Source organism: Rhamphochromis sp. 'chilingali', assembly GCF_963969265.1.
Source record: "Rhamphochromis sp. 'chilingali' genome assembly, chromosome: 15".
In the NCBI taxonomy this organism is placed as follows: Eukaryota; Metazoa; Chordata; class Actinopteri; order Cichliformes; family Cichlidae; genus Rhamphochromis; species Rhamphochromis sp. 'chilingali'.
In genome coordinates this window covers 4,166,049-4,187,812 of record NC_137942.1, presented here as the reverse complement: position 1 = coordinate 4,187,812, position 21,764 = coordinate 4,166,049, and the positions used below count along the sequence as shown (strand labels likewise).

At 40.2% G+C, this 21,764-nt stretch overlaps 1 protein-coding gene across 1 annotated transcript; it reads left to right on the top strand.

Annotated features, from left to right (window-relative positions):
- Positions 1–628: 628 nt before the first annotated feature.
- unm_sa1261 (un-named sa1261) lies at positions 629–21,351 on the top strand. The gene is made up of 4 exons (XM_080906403.1): positions 629–767; positions 13,263–13,490; positions 17,562–17,764; positions 18,967–21,351. Exons 2-4 carry the CDS (start codon positions 13,319–13,321, stop codon positions 19,786–19,788), a joined length of 1,197 nt encoding a protein of 398 aa, XP_080762529.1. The 5' UTR covers positions 629–767; positions 13,263–13,318; the 3' UTR covers positions 19,789–21,351.
- Positions 21,352–21,764: the final 413 nt, after the last annotated feature.

Sequence of the window (21,764 nt, the reverse complement as noted above, 5' to 3'; positions counted from 1 at the left end):
GGTCCAGATGCCTTTCTCCTCAAACTACAATGACCTGGATGACTGACAATAGGATGGATAGTTTGTTTTTATGCTAAAAGTTCAGTATGTAGCACACAAAATTGCAATAAATATATTTTTTTAGTTTTAAAAATATTTTAAAATTACATTTAAAAAAATATAGCTTAAACATGCACTATAAAATGTCTGAACTTTTTTGTGCTACCCACCATATGTATTTTATTTATAGCCTATAGCACATTTCATTAACAGAAGTTGACCCAAGTGTTTTAGAGACAGGCACATTCCAGGTCTCCAAAAAAACAGTTTCAAAATAGATGAAAAGCTGAAATGTTGTTTTATTCTATTAACTAATTATTATGGAAAATACAAATCTCACTGATTTAGTGGTCTGTAAAAAGTGCCTTTATAGGTTAAACGTATTGATAATGGTATCGGCGATTTATACAAAAATTTGCAGTATTGTAAACCACTACTGTTGACAGTTTTACATCTGAATTTTAATTCGGTCTAACGTGTAAATTCCTGCAATCCGGGAAGGCGTCACTGACGCTCTGTGCTCTGATTGGAGGTCAGAGGCGGTGGGCGGGGCCGCCGGCCGAGTGCGGAGACAATAGAGAGGGGCTCGGGAGACAGACCACGGCGGATGCACGGTGACAGACAGCAGCCGGTCCCCGCAGAGCCTTCACTCCCAGCCGGTCTCCTGAGTCGCTGAAGGATCCGAACGTTGTCTGAATGGACTGACAGCTTCCAGCACTTTGTCAACGGTAGGAGAAGATTTCGTTTTTCTCCCAGTAAAACCAGTTAACAGCTTACGAAACGCTGCTCGGTGTGTCTTTTCAAGCATTTAAAGCTCAGATTCAGCTTGAAAGTGATGCCTCACTGCTCTGAGGCAAAAGCACAACACTCCACGGCTGTTGTGTGTCTATGCACGGGCACTATATTGGGCTTTGCACTCTGAAAACAATGTATTCTAAATATACAGCTGTAAATCTAAAACAAAGTTCACCCAACCTGAGCAGAACAATAGAGCTGCTGTGAAGCTATTGTCACAGAGCTACAATCTCTGGTATTGACTTTCCTCCCTCTACATTTACAGAGCAGATTTCTCGCCACAGACATGCTCATGTGCTGCACGCTGTCATGGATATAATGCATGCACGCTTTGTGTCTGCAGATCACATCCATAGTTGATCTCTTTGTGCTGCAGTTTTTATGTCTGAGTGTCTGTAAACAGTGTTACTGACTCCAGATCTGCATCAGGGATACAGACATGGGGATTTATGGTGTTAATGGAAGGTGATTAATCATCAGACGTGGTTCTGGTTCTGACATTTTAGATTTTTTTTTCATGCAAAAATTGGACAGGCTTGCTAAACCCTAAGAATTCAGCATCTCAGATGACAAAGGTTCACCAGTGTGTTGACTTTGATGCTGATGCTTATCGGTATTTTCGTGCAAAGTTTATTTTTTGTCTGCATCCTCCCTGCTGAGGGCTCCTTCATCGCCTCGCTCTGGCTCCCATAAATCCATCGAGTTTAGAGGAATCTGAAACTTTGTGGGATTAATAGCCACGTCTTGTTACTAGTAGTGGATATATAATTGGCTGCAGCTCAACACGAGACGCCAAACTGCTTAAAAAATAATTTACGCCTACTTTCACAAGCATAGCCTCAATCATATGTCCAAATATAAACAAAGGGACACTTTTGGTGACGCTGATTTTACCTGTAAAACGCTAGCGTGCTGCTAACTCAAGCTGATTGGTCGCTTAAAGGTTTACAGGACACGCTCCCTCACCTTTTGCAAACGAAACACTGAAGCGGCTGGCTGGCACTTGGAGATGATTGAAATGGAAGTGGCGGTGATTCGTGGTGCTGTCGCAGAAAGGAATTTTGCGACAATCGAATCCCTAAAATTGTCTCTTTTGTCTCAGCTTCTTCTGTCCGAAGCACGATGAAAGCCCCCTGTGGAACCTGAAGTCCAGAGCGCAGGAGTTCTTGAGTGCCAGTTCCACACCTTCATCCACTCATGGGCTACAAGCTGCTTCTTTCATGTCGCTTTTAGCTTCTCAGATGACAGGATTTCTTCTTTCTGGTTTTGTTTGTATGTTTGTACAGACAAACACAAACACAACCAACACCCTTATTCAGGGCGTTATTAAACCTCTTATGGGTATTGATAAAACTATTTAAGGTTTCATTGACAAAGTAGCCCCACGTGAATGAGCTTTGAGTGTTTGTGTTGTTACAACAAGGACTTTAAAACATGGATGTAGTCACTGCCATAGATTTTTGGACTTCACACTTATTTGGAGCCAGAATATTGAGATAAGAGTGCAGAGTGCATACATCAGCTAAACCTGGTGAGCTTTCATAGCAAACTACAAACATAAACCTGAGCGCTAGCATTCAGACACAGATGGTGAATAAAACACTAGATTTTCTTTTCACAGAAACTGCAGCATAAACTTCCTGGATGGCCTGCACCACACAGCCCATAATATTTTATTTCACAGAAATATTTGTTAGTTCAGCCCTGCAGAGGAGACGTGAAAATAAAACCATGCACATCTCCTCGGCAGGCAGGAGGAAGACGGTTAGAGAATGTGAGATTAAATCAGACAAAGAGTGTACCGCTGCCTTCTGTTGCGTGGGGATCGCAGCAGCCGAAATGCTTTGGCAGTAAAGGAGAGCGCCCAGTGATGCGCTGCTGAGCGCGCAGGGACAAAGCCTCAGTGTTCGCAGGCGATGTAGGTCGAGCCGGTTAAAGCCGGCTGCTTTGATGTGCTGCACAGCTCCGTGAGCGCCGTGGGAGCGGACGGCCGAGCCTCGCCGGAGGCCGCCGCACAAGAGGACGCTGAACTCCAGCGCCGTGACGGCTGGCGTGATGCAATCTGACTTCTGCAAACATTTCCAGAGGGACGAGCTGCTCACGGGGCAGAAGTAATCTCTCCGGTTTTGTTGCTTCTCAGTGAGCAGATTTAAAGAACAACAGTTCACACGTTAACATTAGATCAGTGGCGGTGAGCTGAATGACTGAGGATGGAGCTGAAAGGCCAACAACAACCAGCACAGAGAGGGGAAGAGTCAGCACTTTCCAGGGCTGATAAAGGGATAAGTCCGAGGGAGGATGAAAACTCTTTAGCTTTAGTAATATTTCTGTATGATTTCAAACTGATCTCACCCATACTTTTTGTGGCATCACTGAAGTAGACATCTGGTCTTTACTGATGTCTGAAGGTGCCGAGGATGTGGTTTGTACATCTTTCAGTCAGTAGGTACTCGTCTTCCAAATGACTCTTTACTCGTTGTGTAAAATGTAGCAGACCTGGACATGTGCAATTGTTATGAGATGATCAGTGCTGTTTGGAGTTTTAGCCAAGAGGCAAGAAAATCTGCAGTTTCACTAGCAACCACTTGAGGCTTCTCTAAAAGTGAGTCAATCCCCACAGACCCCACGTAAATGTCCAAAATCATCCATGTTCTAATGTCAACGAGCAAAGAGCAAAATGCAGAGTCCAGAACCCAATTAGTGATAACCACAGTGGTTACATCTGTCTTTTATAAATAGTGTGTGGTTTTAGCTCATAGCTGTCAGGTGTGGGTCTTTATATTATTCCTTTTGTCATAACCAAAAGCCAAAAATCTAAAAGCTGAAATGATTATTTCAGGATTTTATATACAACAAAAGAAATGTAGTAAATCCTCAGATTAGAGAAACTGAAACCAGGTGATAAGTTGACATTTTTAGAAGCAGTGTCATTTATTAGTTATGTAAGTGGTTGGTCATCTTTTCAGTAATTATAATCTGTATTAGGGCAGGGCAATATGGCCAAAAACATTTATCACGATATATATTTGAAAATTTGCGATAACTATATAACTGACGATATAATGCATGTGAGACTCCACAACTTTAAACTTAAAAGAGCTTATACACACACAATACGGTAACATTATGTTGAAGCACAGTACGTATCACTCCGCGAGGCTACAGTAGCTGTAATGCTCCGACAATCCATCAAGCTGTGCGGCTTCGTAGCTTAGCAAAGTCGTACTGAAACATTTTTTTGACAGATTTTTAAGCGCCGCGTACCAAATTAAATCGGTTCGGTAATAACGGCGGCCCGCTAGCATGCTCTACCAAAAAATGTGCTTTGGTGTGTATCTGACGGACGAAAGCCAAACCAGTTCGACTGAAGTTGCAACATTTTTACAAACAAATTCTGGATCATCCGTTTCATTCAACGATCCACTTTCGCCCTTCTCATTCTCCGTCGCCGCCATGCTCTTTCTGCCATGTGCGCATGAAAACAAAGGCACTGCGCATGCGCGTTTTACCCATATTCTATCGCGATATTTGATTTTCTTATCATTGCCTAACATTGTATCGATATTACCGTGAACGGTATCTATATAGTAGCAAGAACCCACTGTACACACGGTTTTTGCCATGCCCACAGGGCTCGTTTGCTGTGCTTATGTATTCAAAAAATTTATGTATCATGTTATTCTTTATATCTTCAATATAGAGTCAGATGGCAAAAATGTCTTTTTACAAATGAAATTTGTTCCTAGATTTGTGTTAGAGGAAATCTTGACACGTTGTGATGGGTATTTTTGTTTGAGCTGCAGATAACCTGACAATCACTTCCTTATTTAAATAATCAGTTATTGTCGCGTTAAAAATGTTTTTATGAAGTGTTGTTCATCATCTGCCCTGGTGAGATCTTCTCTGGGTGGAATAGGTGATAATGAAACTGTCATTCTTCTGCTCTAAAAAGAAGAATTGAGATTTTTAAAAGCTGTGACATTCACAGTGTCTCACAGCAATAATTCATGTTTATCTTTTGTTACCAAAAGCCCAAACTCCCAGATTACTCCGTTTACAGTCATACCTGACAGAAGCAAGTCGACATGCTTAGCGTGAACCATCAAATGTATGGCATTTGTTCCTAAAATAGTCAATTTATGGCAATAAAAAGCTTACAGGTTGTGAACTGAGAGGAAGGGTCATCAGTAATGGCAAAAAGTCACCATTTTCTTACACTGATTGGCTGTTTTCTTTTAGTTGATTGATTGGACCTGTCGGTTCACAGAGTTCAGTGGACTCAGCTTGACAGACAATGACTGATGACCAACAGCAACCAGAAGACATTTCAGCCCATTAGAGCTCAAACTGAAGCTTTTTTGTAGCATTAATAAAATATACGGTAAACACAAGAAAAGCCCAAGGCTGCTGCTAATGATTGCTTGCGTTATTGATCACTGTAAAGACTTTAGTTATTCTGTCTGTTGAGAAAAGGCTCAAGGAGACGGCCTAAAATGTATTTTTAAAAATAAATTTTTTGGTCACCCCAAACATACTTTGGTCACTGTGAAATAGCTATAGGCAGTGGCAGAAAAACTAAACTGTTGTTGCTGTTTTTCAAAATGGCACATTATTAATCACCTTCTCCTTAAGTGAAGCCATTATTCTCTTTATGGAAAGCTTTTTATGCCTATTTTAAGTACATTAGCTCAGACAGTTAAGCTGCCAGACTGTCGCATCTCAAATCCCACGTGTTTCGTCTGGTCCTGGATTCTGAACATTGCAAGACCGAGGTTATTATCAGTCATTCTGTCAGGGTTCATGCTCTCTGCTTGTGCTGGTAAATACCAAACATTTCGTTTTGAGAACTTGAGTTTGTCTTCAGATTGTCTTCTATTTTTTTGTCTTTAAAGTGGAACAAGGTCCTCCATTAAAAAGGCTTGTAAAGCTTTACTCAGAACACATAATAAGAGCTTTGACACCTTAAAAAGCAGATAATTTGGTATTTTTGTTTTTGTGCTTGATCTCTCTCCAAACAAAGAATAAAACTATAAAAATACTGACACATGCTATTCCTCAACCTCCTAGTAGATGCACCTATCGTATAAATGTGAAAATCTGTGGTGATGTTTAAAAAGAAATTGACCTTTTAGTAGCTGCATCTACGGTATGAATGTTGAAATCCTGCATGATCTGGGTCCCGAGTTATCACATTGACAAACTTGGGTGTTCACGCTGCCTGAAAGATATGTCAAGGACTTTAGAACTGGGCACTTTCAGTGTAGTCACACTAGTTAGCGATTAGAAGTCAGCCATTGCTAAATTCTCATAGAGAACTGGCAAAACAATGTGAGAGATATGGATATTCATCAGAAACAACCAAAATAAAGAAAATACACCTCTAAACCTATTTAGAAATCTTTGAAAAGAGAACGCCTGGCGTCAGATGGAGGCAGCCTCTGGTGTGCTGTTGAGACTGTTACCAAGTCATCACCAAAGAATCCACCAGGGATGGGCTTCGCCAATCACTAATTAACCAACCAGTCATCCAACTTTATTATAGGCCTCTGTAGCATCAGTTATATCGGAAGTGGAGGATATCTCGTTACTGAACGAAAAGTTAACTGAAAGCTTTTTAAAAAATTCAGCGAGACTTTACTTTATCACTTAGTTGTGGTTATTTGTTTGTCATAGGCTAACAAACAATCAGATCAAGTATTTTTCCAAAGTATTTTTTTTTTCTTGTTTCTTAATATTTTTTTTTTTAAATGTCTACCTTTTTTCCCCCCAATAAGATTCCAAGATTAATTCCACCAGATGGTTGTGAGTAACAAACCATCTGCTGCGACATATTAATAAGCTACATGATGGTATTGCTCTTCTTTAATTTAACAACAGATTTAATTTCTTCCTGTCACCATATTATTGGCTAAATAGACCTGCTCATTGGTGCTTCCATCAGATCTTTTTCTTCTTCCATGTTCTAATCCACTTTTTAAAAACTCATGGTGGGATTTAGATTGGGATTATTTTATGAATTGTTACTTTGACAGCAGTCAGAATCCTTCACATGCTCTCCAGATAGGATTAAAGTCACTGACTGTAGCAGGAAATATTAAAATCCCCCTCTAGCATAAATCCCATACACTTTAATGCTCCACTTAGGCAAAGAGTATTTTAGAGATGAAGGCTAACATCAAACCTGTAACATACCCACTGCGCTAAGTGGGTTTATGTTCTGTACTTGTAACTGCTTTATTTAGCATGTTAGCATGCTAACATTTATTGATATAACGTGCACATGGGGCTGATGTGAGTCTTAATAGAACTGCAGGCTTTTTCTTCAATAGATTAGAATTATTCAAACTTCCAAAAACGGAATAGTTTGTACAACGAAGTTTAGAAGAATAAGACAAATCTTTATTTATTCATTTATTACATTTACTATAGTAGTGCAGTTCAAAGGCCCTGAGTAATAGTGAACGATAACATTTGGAGAAAGTCTTACAAAACTGAGAAATTATCACCAAAAGTTCTTGTTTTATGTTCTCAACTTCAGAGTTGGAGGAGTAACCAACAGGTATTTATCCACTTGTGTTGGAGTGACATAAATTTCAGCACCACAGGGGGAGCACAAGGTGGACATCGATAGTCCTGACAGTTTTTGGCACTCAATGACACCTCACCTCCAACCGACCGTGGCAGATGGCCGCCCCTCCCTGTTCCTGGTTCTGCCAGACGTTTCTTCCTGTTAAAAGGGAGTTTGTCCTTGCCACTTTCGCCAAAGTCCTTGTCTCATAGGGCTTAGTCTGATTGTTGGGGTTTCTCTGTGTTATTCTAGGGTCTTTACCATCGGCGTAACTTTGTGTTGAACATTGGGGGGGGGGGTCAAGATGTCTGTCTAAATAAATAAACAAATCTAGCTAAATTCCCAAATGATTAAACATGCAACTATTCTGCTGGTAATACCTGAAATGAGTAAAGAAAATCAACAGCCTATATATGCAAGATAATTCATAATTTTATTGGGGGGGTTATTTTGGTTGAGTCGGATAATTGGGGGGGGGGGGGTCATAACCCCCCTGGAAATTATGCCTCTGGTCTTTACCTTACAATATTTAGCACCTTGAGGCAACTGTTGTTGTTATTTGGTGCTAGATAAAGAAAACTGAATTACATTGAACGTTGCAGACTTATAAAAACGAATCTCTGCTCAGATAAACATATAAATTGTACTAGTGGAGCTCAAAGTAAAGCAAAAACCAAAAACCTAAGAGGTCCTAAAGGTTAATAACTGTAGATATGTGTAGCGGTGCGCTTTCAAAAAAATGTTCTTGCTCTTTTGAGTGTACTGGGTACAAAAAGAAAACCACTGTGGTGGTTTATGTTATAATTGTTAGTAAATACCTTGAAATCTTTAAATGTATAAGACATAAAAGATTCTTCAGACTGTGAGGGAGGTCATCTAAAGCTCAGGGGTCTTTTCAAGTGTTTGGCCTGTTCGTTTAGTGTGTTTGAGCACAAATGTTAACCTTATGTGAACAGTCAGCAGCTCAGCAAAGGCGTTAGGATTCATCCTACAGACATCCTGGATATGTGCACCAAATTTCATTCCAGCCCATCAATAGCTGGAGAAATCTGGAGAAAGTCATGATGCTGCTGTTTCACCAGACGTTCACGAAGCAGACATCAGTTCTTCTTTTGTCTTTTATGTCCAAATCATCCCTGAATAGGTCATTTTTTTTCCCCTCTTGTTTTTGGAAACTCTCTGAGGTATGAAAGATTTTTGTCGGGAGGAAGGCATAGAGTAAGATGGCAGCCTTTGTTCATAAATATTTTTTCAGCCTGGTGACGCATTGATTTCACATTACAAATGATTAATTGGGTGCCGATGTTTTGCAAGTCGATGCTGGCCTGAACACACACGAGGTGGCAGAGGCTGTTTTTCCTGCGGCACCGGGAGACCATTACTCAGCACTTCTGTCGAGTTTGTCAGGTTTACTCATCGTCACAGCGGCAATACTATTCTTCTTGTAAGTGATCAGTGGTCTCCTCGGATTACTCTTTAGATTACACCTTAGAAAACACAGAAGGAAGCTTCTGACTTTGTCTTTGGCTCAGGTTTTGTGGATCTTTGAGTTCAGGAACAAATCCTAAAACGAAGAAGAAATTTCAGCTTTAAATCTGTCCCTATGCAAACTAAATGTACCTATGGACTCAAACATCAACCATGTGTCCCAGTTAAAACTCTGGCACTCTCTACAAGCTCCAGCATTCCCAGCATTGAAACCAGACCCTTCAATAAATGTAGTCGGTTTGTTTTACTGTGAACGAGACATTATTAGAAACAAGAGTGTGACATTTTGGCAGTCCAAGAGAAGCTCGAGTTCTGCAGGGAACCGCTAGAAACACAAAGCATCGTCAGGCTGTAGCCATGGCAGCTGTGCCACCTTGCTGCTGCTGTTGCTGCAGGAAAATCAAAGGTCATTAAAACTCACAGCTTTCTGACTCTGTGCCACTCCAGCTTTCCATCAACAGGCGCTCTCACCGTTGGACTGCACCCACCTGCCAAGCGGCGCAAAAGACAGGTAACCTTATCAGGGCATAACAGACGTAAAGCAGACTGGTTGAATTCCAGCCGGGCTTTGTTTACCGACTGAAAGAATGATGGGAAGGCGGTCTCGCGCCGCTCATCAGAGGCAGACATGGCTCCTTGATGCCCTTGGGGGAGCAGTTACCCCTTAGACTTAGCGGGAGCGCCGGGAGCTGCAGCTAAAAAACGTTACACCTAATTAGCGGTGGTTGTGACTCCTTTCATCTCCGGGCTGTTTGATAGGACTTCAGTGTGAGAGCACGTGAGGAAGTGTTCACGCCCGGATAGCAGGAAGACACCGAGGGTGAAACATAATTAATGCATATATGTCAAAGTTGCTATGGTTAGGTAAACGTAATGATAGAAAGTAAATGGATGGTGAGTTCTCTGCTTGATCTGACAACAAAATGCGTCTTTTGTAGAAGACCAGCATTCATATTTGGTCATTTGGTGACATCATTCGACTTGTTGTTGCCAGGTTTTAGTTTTCTAAATTCTCACAAAGTTTCTAGGAAATCAGCAGACCTGAATTAATGAATCATTGAGCCCAGAAATCAAGTACATGATTTAATTAACATGATTTTTTTTTCTTCTTAAATTTTAGTGGGCTAATTTTTAGTGAAAATACAAAGGAGGTGACTTTAATGTTTATTGCTAGTATTGCTCCCATGAGCAGTACTAGCTAACAGTATAATGGAGGATTATGGATAATAGAGTCCAGTAATCTAAAGTCAAGACAAAGTCCAGAAAAGGACAAAAACTAACAGTATAAAGCATAGATAAGAGCAGTTTTCCCAAAAATTAGGAGATTACTGTGGTGGGTTTTTGTTGTTTTGGTTCTTTTGTCTGATGCAAGCTTGTACATGGAGTACTTGAGATGAGGTGAGATGCTTCGTTCTCTTTGTGCATCTGGTCTCGTGTTCATTTACTGGGCCCTCGCTCTGACCCTGTGAACTGTACTGCTGGCTGAGCAGAAAAACTGTGCAAGAAAACGGCCATTATTTTGAAAAGGGCTTGAATTTTAATTAAAAATCTACCTACGTATCTAGCATGTAAAATTGAGATGCCCGAGTGTGTCTGTTTGCAGCTCTAAACACTCTCTGGCTGTCTCATCCTTTCTGTGCTTTATTGACCTTGTCAGAGGGATGCTGAGAGGACCGGTGATAGACAGCCAGTTGGCTCCTTTGGGTTCAGCTGAGTCCTCATTTTTATCAGCTTGTCGTACTTTAATGCTCAGCACATACTGTTTATTTCGAGGGCCATTTCCATCCTCCGCTGTCACTCCAACACAGCCGAGCTCACGGCTTCCTTTCACTGTTTTTTAACGCAGTGTTTTCAGCATGTCAGGGTTTCAGTTTTGAACATGTCAGTCCTGCTTTATTTAGCAGTAACAGAGGTTCTGAAGAAACAACAAGCACAGTTAAATACTACATTTTGTTCAAAGCACAGCCAGACTTATACTGTTAGCTTAAAAATTCAAGATATTCATCACTGATGTCAGTTTGAGTTTTTCTGTGTGTAACAGATTGATGCATTACTGAGATTTGGAGGCAAAGACATAAAACATAGTTGTGTAAGATGTAAGTAGGCTATGAGACTAAATTCACACCAAAAGTAAAATGTTGCTGTAACAATACTGTTTGATAATAAATTTCATACAGTTGGAAAGCCTGTTTATTTCCCCTTGAACGGTGCCGCATATGTACCCACAGCTGCTGCTCAACCCACAGTCATGGGTTGAGCAGCAGAGTTGAGTATGTGGGTTGAGCCCATGGAAAAACTTGCCAAAAATCGTGTTCTGTTCTCAACTCTTGTTCGGTGTCGTTTATATGATTGGACAATTGAAAGCTGAAGAAACGAGACACGTTACATGAAAAGTTCTATTCATGTAACAAACAACTCGGTGGAACGTGGAAGAACCCGACTCACCTACAAACACTCAACGTTTACGCTGAGCGGTCAGTGCAAACCGGAAACGGAGACCTTCAAAGGCTCAACTTTCAAAGTAAGTTGCGCCTTTTGAGTCATGCTCACAGGATGACTTTTACTTTGAAGGTAAATGGTCTGTTTTTACAGTTTCACTACCACTTGGTGAGCAGTTGCAGACAAGTCGGCGTCTTTCAAAAATGAACAGAAAAAAAAATATGACATTAAATTCTCAGAAAAACATTTTTTCCTGTGGGTTGTTGTTGTGTTTTTTTTTTTTTTGTTTTTTTTTTGTTTTTTTTGTTTTTTTTTTTGTTTGTTTGTTTTTTTTCCACAATAAAAACCACCCTGTGAAGCAGCAGGAAGTGTTGGGTTAATAAAGGCTGTTGTTTAATCCAGCTTGAGTACACTGCAAACACTGAAGCTGAGATCAGTGACATTAAAAAAAAATAAACGTCCCGGTTCACGTGCTGCATTTGTTTCAGTAAAGTAAATCTGCATTAATAGGCTTTTATTTACTCAAATCACAGTTTTACTCTCACTGTGTTTTTTCCAAGCGGACCATACTCTGTTGTTGTTTGGGTTCATTGTTTTCACACGCGTTACTTGAGTTTCTCGTACACATTTCCCCATCGTGCACACTCACACTGTAGATGGGAGCCAAGTGGGGACAGATGGACCCGAAACACAGGATGTGGCTAGCATCCCGTCTCCTTCAACACTTTCTCATCCCTGTTAATGAGACATGGTGCAATTCTGCTGGGCCATCAGGGCTGTGAAGTCTCCGCATTCATCCAGAGATCTGAAGTGTTGCTTGGCTCCCCTCGGCAGCAGAAGGAGCCGGAAGGCGAGACAGATTTGCTGAGTGAATGGCAGCAGGCGTGACGGAGAAGAAACACGTCAGTTCGGAATTAGACGTTCGTTAATGTGGAAAGATCGTTAATCAGCTGCAGAGGATCAGCCCTACAAATAGTAACACTTCTCTGCTCTCAGGGATGGACTCGTTCAATTAATTTTCTTCATTTTCTTTCATCAGTCAGCATCAGGACGTTGTGCCGGGGTTATATCGCCTATCTCACCCAAAGCTATTCAACTTGGATGTCTTTGCACAAGGTTAACAAAAAAGTTTGCTGCTCGGCGACTGAAGTTCTAGTTTTATTTAACACAAATAGAATAAAGTAGAAACAGAACTTCGGTGCAGGGAGATTTTCTGTTTTAACCTTGTGGCTGTAGTAATGACACGTGGTGCTTTTTCCATTATCAGTATTATCTATACAAAGCTAGTTATGTAAGAGTTAAAACCCTTTATAATCTAAAGCAAACGTCCTAAAATATTATTAGAGAACCAGATAATTAGATCATTTTTTTTAAACAAACACTTGGCAACTAAGAACTACCTTTTAACAGGAAGGAGAGACATCTATATCATCTATATAAACATTTTAATCTTGCAAGGATGCTAATTTACCTTCATTTACCAAACTTGCATCATTTTGTGTCTTTTGTATACTGAATGTAATACAACGTGAATTTGTGTCTGATGCATTATTTGTGCCAATTTTAGTTTCTGTTTAGACTTTGAAGGTAACTGAGCTGTGTGAATAACGAACCTCTGTCTGCATCTGCATATATTAAATGGGCTTTGATAGAAAAATTCCCACCTTTTGTTCTTCGATTATGCTCTCTTTATTGCTATGAGGAGCTGTGATCTTAGAAACTATATTTTCTCAAAGTAAGAACACAGTGTAAAGATTACATAACGGTTCACTGGCCTGGACTCAAAGCGTTTTCACTTTCCCTTTGATACCAGTACAGTACACACATGCAGTACAAGATATGCTTTGCAAAGCAGTGGTGTATAGTTTAGGAATGCAGCCATGGGTGGATAAGTTCCCTCACAGTAAACCTCGTCTTCCTTCCTGCTCTCCAGGAAAATCCATCTCCAGACCAGCCCTCGGCCCCCCTTGCCCCGTCCCTTTAACCAATATGAACTCCTTGCCTCATGGCTCCCGTGCCTCCATCGACATCCTGGAGGAGCTCCAGCTGATTGCTGCACAGAATCTGGAAAAACTGGACATCAACAAGTACTATGAGATCATCCGTGAGCTGGGAAAGGGCACCTATGGAAAGGTGGACCTGGTCATCCACAAAATCAGAGGTATTAACTGTGGCTGCTACTGTAAAGAACAAAAAATTGTATTAATATCTACAGAACAAACCAAAATAAACAACTGGTTGATGCAAGTTTACCACATTTCAAACAAGACAAACATAAAATCCTGGTGGCTATAAATTTTAAAGAAATCACTTTAAATATAATTTCGACTAATAAATGTTTCTGTTTTGTTTTGTTTTTTGTTTGTTTTTATATATTAAGTAAATTTTTGCATTCTTACCATAAAACACGACCATATTGGTAGTAACAGTGAAACATGGAAGAACAGGTTGTTGGGGGGGGGGGGTTCCTGTCAACAGACTCTAAATGGCAAAGTATCTGAATTTTTATTTATTTTGTTTTCCAAAATACAAATTGCATAGAGCACAAGGAAAAGCTTTTAAATGGTGTACCCATGTTGGTACTCTGGGCAGCTGCCTGTAGTGATCAAGTAACTCAGTGTCATTTTAAAACAAATCCATTTACAATAATTTTTAAGACAAATTAATAATGTAAAGGTTTTTGTTTGTTTTTGTTTGTTTTCTTGCTCTTGGGGTTAATAGTCAGTTGTACTTGCATTTATTAACTTCTTGGTATTTTTGTCTAAATTTTATTGAACAAAAATACCAAAAGCTTTTCAATAAATAAAAATAACAAAACAGTAAATGGAATATATTTGAATTTCCTAATTCAAATGGCTTTTTAGTTTGGGATCTGCATTAGCATTAACTTCATGATGTAGCGTCAATTAAATAAATTATCATTAGTTTCATTGGCTAGCTAGCTGTAGCTAATAAATGCCATGATGGTTGTTTTTAGCCAGAAAGATGGCTATGATCTTTTTTCCATGTAAGTAAATTTCCTCCTTTTTTTCACATCTGTTTCATCCTCATCTTGCATAAGAGGAAAAATGAACCAGAAGGTAAAGCCCATGAAGACAGTTTTCTTTTTGAAATTCAGATCCATCGCTTCTTCTGGGGAGAGGAGATTTTCTGAGAAATTCATTTGCCCACAAAATAAGCAGATCTGCAGGGTTGCACTTGCAGGAAATGAGATGTTGTCCTCATTTGTGGCCCTGTTTTGTGACTCAGAGTAATAACACAGTCTAATATGAAAGCAGCTCTCGAGTCAGATGACGGCGTGTTTGTGAAGGTAAAGTACTTCTGCTCACGACTGAAGTGTTTACTTTCAAAAAAGCCAAATTGGAGGTACTGGAGGTCGCTTTCTTGCAGGGATTTTTAGCCCAGGTCGAGATCCAAACTGCCTCAATTCACCACTTAACTGACTGAAAATCTGTTTAACCTTTTCACATTAAAATCCAAATTGTTGCCCATCTGTTCTCAGCCTCTTAATAGTCTTTTTTTTTTTTTTTTTTTTTTATGGAGTCACAAAGCCTCTGCTTCACTGCCTATTTCAAGTAGCAGCAGACTCTTGGAGTGACAAATGGTGACCTTTTCAAGCCATTTGAGGTGTGCCGTTAATGGATTTATAAAAAATGTTATATACCTTTTGGTTTCATAATTTGGTAGTGAACCGCCAGCTTCTTCCCAGAGCCGTTAATAAGTGTAGCTTAAATTATCTGACCTTCAGTGTGGAGCAGAAAATCAGGCTACCTGTGGAAATGGATGGACTGAAGGTATAACATTTAACCTTTTTACTTTCTTTTTTTTAAATGAACAAACTCAAGTGTTTCATCCCCAGATGTTTCTGCGACATGTGTAGAACTTGCGAGTTTTTTTTTTTTTTTTTATCCCTTTAGCGACATTTTAAGCAGTCACATGCAGTCTGAAATGCATTTTGTATTTCGAAGTTAAAACTCAATTAAAACCTTAAAAGGTTGTTTTCACAATATCTTATTAATTCAATTCAAATGTCTGTTTCTCTTTGTCATCCTTTTTGATGAATTTGAAATTTGAGTATGTCAATCATTGTTTTTATTTTTCTGTATTTCGTATGTATAAGTACTGATGGTGTAAATGAATCTGTGATATGTCAAAGCTTGTTAATTTAATCTTATCACAATAGCAAAGTTCTGACAGTTTACCGAAGTGGATCGTTAAAAATTTTATTCATTTATTCTTTTTTTGTTCTTTATTTTATTTTATTTTTTTAGATCAAACTTTGAGCAGTTAAAGTCAAATGAGATAAAAATACGGTAACACGGCCAATCAGAGTAGAAGTGGTTGGTTTCAGTGAAAGGATGAAGTGATGGCTGCACAAGTATAAAATAAATAAGGATTATTTTGAACTGGATGTATCTGGAAATGTGTAACTGATGCCAGTTATGAATTATTTACTTATAATTTTAATCACAGTTAAATAACATTAGACATAATAGTCTAATAAAGTCTTAAAAAATGTTTTTCTATCAGTGGTTTGAGATTTGAATAATATGGCAAATTCTATTAACATTATTTTCTATGTATTATTATAATATTTATTTTCAAAAATGTGCTAGCTATATTGGACTGACTCACTTACATAGATTGAATAGTAAAGTATGTAAGCAGAGATTCAAAATGAGAAGGTATATTTCAGTGTGATAGTGACAAACTAGAAACTTAGATTAGGTTATAGAACATCTGTTTTTTAAATCGCCAGTTGCCAAAACAATAGGTTTATATTTACATGAGCAGTATATTTACCTGATGATGAGTTTGTTGTTATGTAAAACTGTAAGTAAGTCACGGTTTCAGAGGAAAACAACCCCAACATCTTTGATGTTTTGTTCAGGGACTCGATTGTTCAGTGGGGTAGATTTATTTCGCCCTAAATATAGGTTATATTTAGTTTCTGCTCTAAAACTCTCAGTCGTAGCTCAACAGGAATCAGCCGAGTCTCCCTGAACAGATGTTGTTTATTTTTGCAGCTTAGCCATCAGGATCTTTTACAAAGCAACTAAATTCCCATATAAACATGATGAAAAGGAAGCTGCATTTATTATACTTCAGTCCTGTAGTAATGTTACTAGACAACCTGCTGGTTATTGGGTTTGGTGTTCACTGCAATTAAACATCTGCAAACCCATTTAAAGTGAAATAAAAAGGTTTTTTTTTTTTTAAAGTCTAGTAACATTTTCTCTTATCAAAGTAATGAAATAATACACTGCAAACAAGAACACATTTTTATGTTTAAGCTAGCACTTTATCATATTTAACTGCTGTTTGAGTTCTTATCAATTCATTTACTTCCTTCAAATGCATCAGGATAGGTTGGCAGAGTAAAAGGATGGACGGTGCTTGTGAAAGACCTCCAGTGGACATCTTTGTAAATATGACTCTTTAAATTATTTTAGATATGATGGAAAGACCTTTGAGAGAATGAACATTTTCTCAAATAGCTGTTTCATGGATCATGACAATCTCACGAACTGTGGTTAGATTCTGTTGATCTTTTCTGTACAGTCTGTAGTGGCACAAAGTGCTGCTACCAAGAATACCTTTTAATTTATTTCTTTTTAAACCGTGTCACCGACTAACAGAAAATCCCCCTCGACCTTTCTAAAGTGGCTGGATGCTGTAAGAAGCACAAAGCACTTTAGGAGAGCTGATCCGGTGGTATTGGAGAAGTCTCTGCTGACACGCTGCCTGTTGGAGGGGAAATTATAAGCAGACATGGCAGCCGTCCAGGTTATTGTCTGGGGGGTTTTCCCCTCAGCGTTCAGATTATCAGATTAGTCCTGGGAATTCATGTCCCCTCGGTGCTTCTCTTGTTCTCGGCCACTGAGCGGAGGTGAGGCGGCTGAAGACAACGTGCTGTCGTGCAAGTTTTACATTACATTTCCATCTGTAAACGACGCTTTCTGCAAAACTTTAAACATGAAAGCAGCGTCATCCTGCTCACACAGTGCAAATATAACTACTGCAGCAGAGGATTTTAAATACTTAAAGCATAAATCATCAGGATTTGACTCTGTCGAGATTTTAATTATTCATCAAATTGTTTTAATTAAGTTTCTTGGAAGCAATTAGACAGCTGTGAAATAAATCCCTAAACACTTTAATGGGGTGCAAAAGAACAAGAAAGGAGGAGTGAGACTGGAGGTTATGTAACCGGTCCTGTCCTCGTTTTCAGGCACGAAAATGGCGCTAAAGTTTCTGAAGAAAAAGACCACCAAGCTGAAGAGCTTCCTGAGAGAGTACAGCATCTCCCTCTACCTGTCGCCCTGCCCGTTCATCATCAACATGTACGGGATCGCCTTCGAAACCGACGACTACTACATCTTTGCTCAGGAGTACGCGCAGGCGGGAGATCTGTTTGACATCATCCCTCCACAGGTGAGAGCTTAGCCATTCCTGTAGTTTAACAAATAAGCTGCTCCAAATCCTAAGGAGCCAGGTCAGGCGTTTCAGACATGTCCGACTGGGAGGAGATGCCGGGCAGACCCAAGTTGTATTGAGAACACCTCAATATTCCCCTGGAAGAGTGAGAAGCACAGCAGGGGTGGCCGACTGCTGCCGACACGATCCAGACCTGGATAAGAAATCTGAGTGGATGGATGGTTTCTATATTTGATGTAGGTTTATTCAAATAATCCAGATGATTATCCCTTAATCCTCCTTGAAACTGAAAAGCCCCAGCTGCATACATGCTGCAAATTACACATTGGCATTCAGTCCCGACAGCGCTCGGGGTCCTCTTTTTGTGCCAAAACACGAAAATTCACGGACTAAAATGTAAAGCATTATTAAAATAAAAGGCCGTCAGAGAGAAATATTTTATGTGTTTGCTAAAGAGGTTTTTATAGTGCCAAGACCTAAATGAGACGACCTTAAAAAGACATTCTGTAAATTCCCGTCTGTAGTTAACGAACCTTACACCCTGCAAACAGAATCCAGTGAATCCATCAGTATGAATTTATGTCCAGAATATCTGTTTTGTATTGAAAACTGATGGTAAAAACTGGCCCGTCTGTACTTTATGCTGGTCTATTGTGTCCCGGGAAATGGTGTAAAAGATGTAGATGCCGTGACGTCACGTTTTGCCTCGAAATGAGTGTTCTTGTCGTCAGCAGCCAGCACTCTGCTTCCTGTTTACACTGGCCAAACATGAGCCCAGTGTAAAAGGTCACTATGATGAGCATTTACATAGATGTGTTTGTATAAAGGGAGATTATATCTAAAACTGTGTTAAAGAGCTTTTACCACAGTTAATGGGGATTTAATCTAACGTGACCTACTGTTAATATAGTAGATCGCAGGAAGTGCAGATGTTATCTTGAGGGGAAAAGGAAACGCAAGCACCACCTTTATTGTGTCATCTACAACTGGTTTCATGTTTTTCTATGAGTTATGTAATGTTCAGTTCCCAAAACACAATGTGGGCAGCTTCTCAGGAAGCATGGCGCCGGTAAGAAAGTGGTAAGTATGAGATTTGTTAAAGCAAGATTCAGATCCTCTGAACTTTGTCCCATTTATATGGACCTAAACTTCAGTTTCATGTACACGACCTTCTCCTACTCCTCTTGTTCTCTGTTCAGGTGGGACTTCCTGAGGCAGTGGCGAAGCGCTGCGTGCACCAGGTAGCCATTGCTCTTGACTACCTGCACTGCAAGAAGCTGGTGCATCGTGACATCAAACCCGAGAACGTCCTCATTTTTGACCGAGAGTGCAGAAAGGTTAAGCTGTCAGACTTCGGCATGACACGACGCGCCGGATCACCAGTGAAGCGCGTGAGCGGAACCATCCCGTACACGGCACCGGAGCTGTGCGACACTTCCCGACATGAGGGGTTCTGCGTGGATTACAGCACAGACGTGTGGGCATTCGGGGTGCTGCTCTTCTGCATGCTGACAGGAAACTTCCCCTGGGAGAAGGCCATGCCCAATGATGCCTTCTACGAGGAGTTTGTCCGCTGGCAACGCCGTCGGACCTCCGCCGTGCCGTCGCAGTGGCGCCGCTTCACCGATGAAGCCTTGCGAATGTTTCGTAGGCTCCTTTCCATCGAGCAGGATCGCCGCTGCTCTGTCAAAGAAGTCTTCAGTTACTTCAACCAGTGCTGGATGCTGGATACCGAGAACGGGAACTGTAATGGCAGCAGCGGGGCTTTGGCGAGTAGCGCGCCTCCTCTGGACATCAGCTCATCGTCATCAGAAGAGGACGTACTCGTGGACAGACTGAAGCAGCAGAGCCTGTCGCCTGCCTGCATGGCGGCAAAGGGAGGGATCATGATGGACACCCAGTACTCCTCCATGTCCACCAACAGCTCGCCGTCCTCCACCGGCAGCTACGAGCGAGTCAACAGAGAGAACAACGAAAGAGGGCGCATCCTGGTGACCACGCCCATTGAGATCTGCGTGTAGAGACGGCGCAGCGCTGCCTTCGTGCTACCTGCTCACGCGTGTGTGCTGACGAAAAAGATTTCTCCGAGCGGGAGAAAGAGGTGCGGCGAGCGATGTTTGGCATCGGGAAACGAACGACAGTCTGACGTATGTTGTAGCTTTGTCGTGGATTTGCTCATTTCTGATGAAGATGAACTCTGAGGAAATGACCCGCGACACTCACACAGCTGTAGCTTCCTGTGTGTGGTTTCAGTTACAGGATTAAAAAAAAAAAAAAAAACCAAGAAAAGCTGAGGACAGGAAAACAAAGAAAAGCAAACATAATCCACAAGCAATAGGTTAAAAAAATAAAGAAAGAAAAGAGAAACTGAAGAAGACGACGAACATGGTTTGTGTGTAACGAGACCGTGACTTTGTGTTTAACGTGCTAGTTATGTTCACATTTGGTAGATTTGTTCATGTAAAGCGTTTTTTATTTGAAGTTAATTTATTTATTTATGTCACATAAATTTATTTAGTATTTATTTTATCAAGTGGGACCACAGAGCTGAAGATTGTTTTGTTCTTTTTTTTTTTCCCCTATGAGAAATAAAAAAATTAATTTTCAGCTACAACAAAAAGAAGAATTGTAGAAGCAGGTGGATTTTCCAGGCCAATGAAAACGTTCACCACAAGGTGGCAGTGTGGTGAATGTTTTTGCATTCTATTTCTGTTTTTTTTTAATTATTATTATTTTGTATTTTGTTGAAAGACTCCTTCAAATCAAAAATTTTCTTGTCTCGTCTCGAGTCCCCCCCCCCCCAACACAAATGAGCTAAGACTAGCTTAAATAACATTGAAATAGCTCGTGTTAGCAGGATGCTACACTGGCTTACTGCATCACTTTGTGGTTCAAAGTGGTATTACATTAAAGTACCGCCTTGTTTAAACAGTACAAAGACGGCTTGGACATTATGCCGTAGCTGTTTTTCTGTTCGTCCAATTCTTTTGGTTTTAATTTTAGAAGCTTTTAATGTGTTTCTACAAAATTACCTTAAAGTGGCCATGATGTTGTGACCGCTCATAGAATATTTAAGGTTTTGTTTTTGTTTTTTTCCCCCATGTTTTCTCATGATTCCCAACAAGCTGTACAGTAGTCAACTTTAGCCTACCCCCATTATTTTGAAGTAATCTAAATGCACACTTTTTATGGTCTGTCAAAGATTATCTGCTAATATTATCAAATAACTACTAAAAAAAATTCAAAACAGTTTTTCTAGTTGCATGGTGCGAAAATGGAAAACTACCCTTTCATTGAACAGTTGGTTATTCTGCGATATGTTTGGACTGTTTTGGGGGGGGCGGGGCGGGGCGGGGATAAGATGTCACCAAAGCTGTTCAGGTAAAAGAGCAGATTTGGTATTTGGTGATACTATAAGTTGTCTTCTTTTTTTAGTATTGGTTTAATAAAAAAAACAAACAAACAAACTGTAAACGCTGAAAATGTGACAGGAGACACAAAATGCTTCTTATACCCCTTTTTTCTTTTGTAAAGTATTGCATGGAGTAACGTTACTGTGGTGAAAATTTGCTAAAATAAAACTCTGAATTAAAAGACTTGTAATTATTAAATACATTTATAAAGAGTAATCAGCAGATCTTACCTGAGGCAAACTGATCCCAGCGAGAGGATAGACTAAGCTTTTTGAGACGTTACTGAAATGATTGAGCAGCTGGAAAAGGGGCCCCAGGTACCTTTTTGGAGCAAAACCTGGAAGGGGAACTTCTGGGTCAAGCCTTAGCCCATGGATCCACCAACCAATAGGGGACCCACTTTGCTTTATAACCAGACAGGCAGCCAAAGGCAAAAAAAAAAAGGCTTGATAGAACCTACTTCCGATGTGTAGACTGGTCCGAGGAGTCTGGAACTTCCCATCTTTGGTAGGAAAGGAGCCCAAGCTAGTTCAGTAGATGGAGTGGTGCCAACTAGATATCACTGTTGGATAGAGAGCTCTATA